General features: G+C 38.8%; 1 protein-coding gene across 1 annotated transcript; it reads right to left on the reverse strand.

The window, feature by feature from the left end:
- Nucleotides 1-2,775: 2,775 nt before the first annotated feature.
- On the reverse strand, nt 2,776-3,720 carry LOC102920676 (olfactory receptor 10D3-like). The gene has a single exon (XM_006992587.2). The coding sequence runs from the start codon at nt 3,718-3,720 to the stop codon at nt 2,776-2,778; it is 945 nt and encodes a 314-aa protein (XP_006992649.1).
- Between the last annotated feature and the right edge of the window lie 978 nt (nt 3,721-4,698).

Consider the following 4,698-nt stretch of genomic DNA (forward strand, 5'->3'; position numbering starts at 1 on the left):
ATCGAACTCTAGGCTGTACAGCATTCATCCCACATCTTTTTATTCTGTGTCTGTCTTGACTTTCTTCCTACAGGCTACATGCTGGAATCAAATCTGTCTTATACTATAGTCTCTCTCTCAAGCACTATGCCTTATAAACAGTAAACTTCCAATAAACATCTGGATCCTCTAATGTCTGTCCCTTGAATTAAATTTCATCTTAGCCTACTTATAAATTGTTGAATATAAAAACTACAAAGTGTGTAATATTCTGAGTAACAACTTGAAAAGCATCAAAATTTTTGTATTTTAATGACAAAAATGATTCATAAATAGTAAAAAAAAATACTTTGTAATGGTAGGTAGTAAATGTTCTCTGCAAATGAAAAAGACTGATAATATCTAAAGGATGTGATTTTTCACAAAGTAAGAATGCTATATTTGGCCTGGAGAGATGGCTCAGAGATTAAGAGCACTGACTGCTCTTCCAGAGGTCCTGAGTTCAATTCCCAGCAACCACATAGTGGCTCACAGCCATCTGTAACGAGATCTGGTGCCCTCTTCTGGCCTGCAGACATACATGCTGTATACATAATAAATAAATAAATCTTAAAAAAAAAAGAATGCTATATTTATTTATTTGCTTTTTAAAAAATAAAGCCCAATGTAGCCCAGGCTGGCTTCAAACTCACTATGTAGATAGGGATGACCTTCAATGCCTCGTTTTCTTGCCTATACTACCTATGTGCTGGGATTACAAGCATATGATACCACGCCTGGTAAAGAAAAGTGTAACTTTTAAATCAAGAAACTCATATAAAATATGTGTTAAGATAACAAATATCCCTAAATAGGAATATTTCCAACATGGAAGTGTTTACTTAAAGTAGATCTGTGGTGACTGGAAACTTGGCTACATTTTTGGATGTCCCTTCACAATACGGGACCTAGTTTCTCTTCACCTGAGTATGAATTGTATCTCATGTTTCTACTCTTCATGACAACAGGAGTGACTGTATATGACCCTGAAGACAAGGTAAAAAAAAAAAAAAAAAAAAAAAAAAAAAAGGCTTCTGCTTAACCCTTCCTTGGGCGTGCTCTGCGTGGAAAGCAGCTTCCAGGTTAATAGATGTTATATCTATGTTAATAGATGCGGTTGGGTAAATGAAAATGCCAATGTACTGTGAGGCCTCCTCACAAGAGGCCTGCACTGAGCCACTCTGCAAATACAAGCCCCATCAGAGGACTGCTGCCCAGGTGACAATGAAACAGCACCATCCTATTAGATTCTGGGCTAGGAACCCCATCTAAGCCACCTCCAGTCTTCCTGACCACCTTTGACCGTCTAAAACAATAAATTCTTTTCTAAGCTGTCAACTTCTGTAGTAAATTGTTGGAATATGATAAGCAACAAATACCATGCCATAGAGAAAGCAGGGAACCCAAGAACTTCCAAATGATGGAAATTAAGCAGCTATGGCCGACAATGTAGTGACATACACAAGGCAGGTAGTAAACCAGGTGACTTATATTTGCTTGATTTATATAATGGAAAGAACTACCCATTCCATCCTTGCAAATCAGCTCCTCATTACACCAATTGGGTGGAGATTTTAAGTTAATTGGATAACTTACAACAAAATGATTGAATGAATATTACTTCAGAGTGGCAATGGCCTGAAATTGTTGTCTCAAGATTGCTTGTCTCTCTACATATTACCTGGAGTCCTGCCCTGCTCTGCTTTCTATAGTGTCATTACTATGCCAATTGCCCTGTACTCAGCTCTCTGGTAAATATGGAGATACAGTGAGGATTATACTAGATACTACACAAAAGTAATGCAGACAATGAATGATATGTAGAGAAGGGTTAACATAAAACCTCCACCCAACTGGTCATTATATGAAACTGATGATCTTGCAGTTCTCCTAATGAGACAGGCTATCATAAGACATGGCGAGGGTTTAGTTACAGGTCCAAAAGAACCAGCAGTGAACAGTTCTTTGTTCATAGATTCTCCCATTGTAAAATGAGTGTACATAGAATCTATCTATTATGACACTGTGAGTCTTTTAGTCAATGAATGTAAAATATTTCAAACATTGTCATGTACAAATTAAGAGGAATTCCAATGTCAATTGTTATTCTAAGTTTTTGAGTAGATGACTCTATAATAAGAGCTATGGTTTGAAATTAATGTAATGTGAAATTCTAAATGATGAAACAACCCCAAAATAAAGAATCAATGTTGTTATTGCTTTAATTTTAGTTAGTTACATATATAGTGCTTTTCCAGAACAAAGAATGCCTAAAATGCATAGAAAATTCTGGCTCAAAAATATTTTATGAATTTACAGTCTCTATTCTGACACTTTGAAACATTGCTCAATGGCCACTTTCTCTCTTGAGAGATAAAGAACCGTGAACAAAACACAATTTCTCTGGGTGCAAAGGAAATAGGGGAATGGAGCTAGAAAGAAAGAAACCGCACAGTGTTTAGGTTCCATTAAAAACATGAAGTAGAATCAGGCCATTTCGTGATAACCAACTGAAATGATTCAAACAGGCACAGAGAACCTGGAGCAGAAAAGATATATCACTTTAGCAAACTGAAAATGGAGAAAGTACAGGCATAATCTAAAGAGCATTTATATCTAAAGATATAAATCTGAAACTCAGTACATCCACACCAATTCAATGACATAACTGTTAAGACTCTTCTAAAGGAAGAGATATAGAGGGAGCGGGCTGGAAGCAGCCAATTAAAAAAAGAAAAAACTCAGAAAGAATTTCTCCTATTCCTTAAACCCTAAAGGCTGGGCCACTCGAGTTATCACCTTCTTCAGGGCTAATTTCACATCCTTGTTCCTCAAGGTGTAAATCAAAGGATTCAAGGAAGGGGTGACAACATTGTTAAACACCTGGACAACAGAATCCAGCCAGGGACTAGAAGCAGGTCTGAGATAAACAAGAATCACAGGACCATAGACCAAGATGATGGATGTCAGGTGGGCACTGCAGGTGGAGAAGGCTCTGCGCCTGCCTTCCGAAGAACGGATCTTCAAGATGGAAATGACAATACGAGTGTAAGAAGCAAGAATGAGAAGAAAACACGTGAGTGCAACAACGCCCACATTGGTAAAACTCACAGTCTGTGCTAGAGAGGTCTCTGCACATGCCAGCGACAACACCACAGGGATGTCACAGAAGAAACTGTCCACCTCATTGGGGCCACAGTAGGGTAACTTAAAGATAAGAAATGTGAGGATGCTCCCATGTACAAAGCCCCCCAGCCAAGTGCCCACTGTGAGGCGGGTACACAGCCTGTGGTTCATGATGACTGTGTATCTCATAGGGTGACAAATAGCCACAAAGCGATCATAGGCCATCACTGTATAGAGGAAGCATTCAGTGCCACCCAGTGTATGGTAAAAGAAAACCTGGGAGGCACAGCCCTGGTATGAGATGGTGCGGCTCTGCCCCACTAGGCAGTCCAGCATCTTAGGAGAATTCACAGAAGGGAAGAGTATGTCAAACACTGCCAGGTTCCCCAGGAAGAAATACATGGGGGTGTGGAGGTTGGGGGAAGCCAGGATGGTGAGGAAGATAAGCAGGTTCCCCAGCAAGGCGAAGACATAGAAGACCAGGAACAGGACAAAGAGCATGTTCTCTAGTCCTTCGCTGTTCGAGATTCCCAGCAGGATGAACTTTGTCACAGAGGTGTAGTTTCTCATGCTCATGGCACAGACAGGCCTGGAAAGGTAAAGCAATGTTGTCCACAAGTAACTGAGAACAGCTCCCTGACCGAGGGATTCCTATCCAAGGCAGTGGCTGCAAACAAAACAAAACCAGTGAGTGAAAAGGGATCAATGATGAATCTGCCCTTGACATTCAGTTAAGTGTTGTGACACATTGGGCCTCGGTGTCCTCATGTGTTAAATTATATAAGGGAATAGTTCATCTTTATATTTTCAACTGTCTTAAAGTAATCAACACTTGTCACCAATTCTGTTTACTGTCTTCCAGTCTGGCCTAACATCAAATAAACTGTCATAATTCACATTGTACTGTCTTATCAACAAAAACTTTCTTCCCAGAAAGGATCCCATATTTACACAGCCAACTCAATCTGTAATTAGACTACCTAGTCTAATATGTGCATAAAATTGTGATTTCAAACATAAACTCATACTTTCCTTCCTAAAATATTTTAAATTTTTATTAGAGGATTTTATACTTTAGCATTGTACATTCATCATTTCCAGTCCTTGTCTCCCCCTCTAGCTCTTCCTGTGTTCCCCCCAATATTTTGTAGTTTTGCTTTTAGTCATTCTTCATTTACATCCAAGAGAAAAGCACAATTCACATTTCAACCCACTAGTACACAGACAGGAAGTGCACTGAGTCAAAAATATTACACAGTGCAAGAAATCCCTATGTTCTAACACATAATTCTCTCCCCTCAGGGTTTCTTTCTATAGGACACAGAACGATGCCTATTATGTTGCTTTATTGATGGAAATACATACTCCATAAGCCTGAATAACAAATTTCATCGCATTTTCTGAAATCTCACCTTCTTTTATGTTTCCAGTTAGATCTTAACCTTCAATATATTGGACAAAATACAACTTCTTTTATCTGCTACAATGAGTATTATTGAGGGGAAGTAACCTAATAAACCATCCATGTTGCTTCATAGTACTCTAATGTATATT

The sequence above is a fragment of the Peromyscus maniculatus genome, chromosome 7, assembly GCF_049852395.1.
Source record: "Peromyscus maniculatus bairdii isolate BWxNUB_F1_BW_parent chromosome 7, HU_Pman_BW_mat_3.1, whole genome shotgun sequence".
Taxonomy (NCBI): domain Eukaryota; kingdom Metazoa; phylum Chordata; class Mammalia; order Rodentia; family Cricetidae; genus Peromyscus; species Peromyscus maniculatus.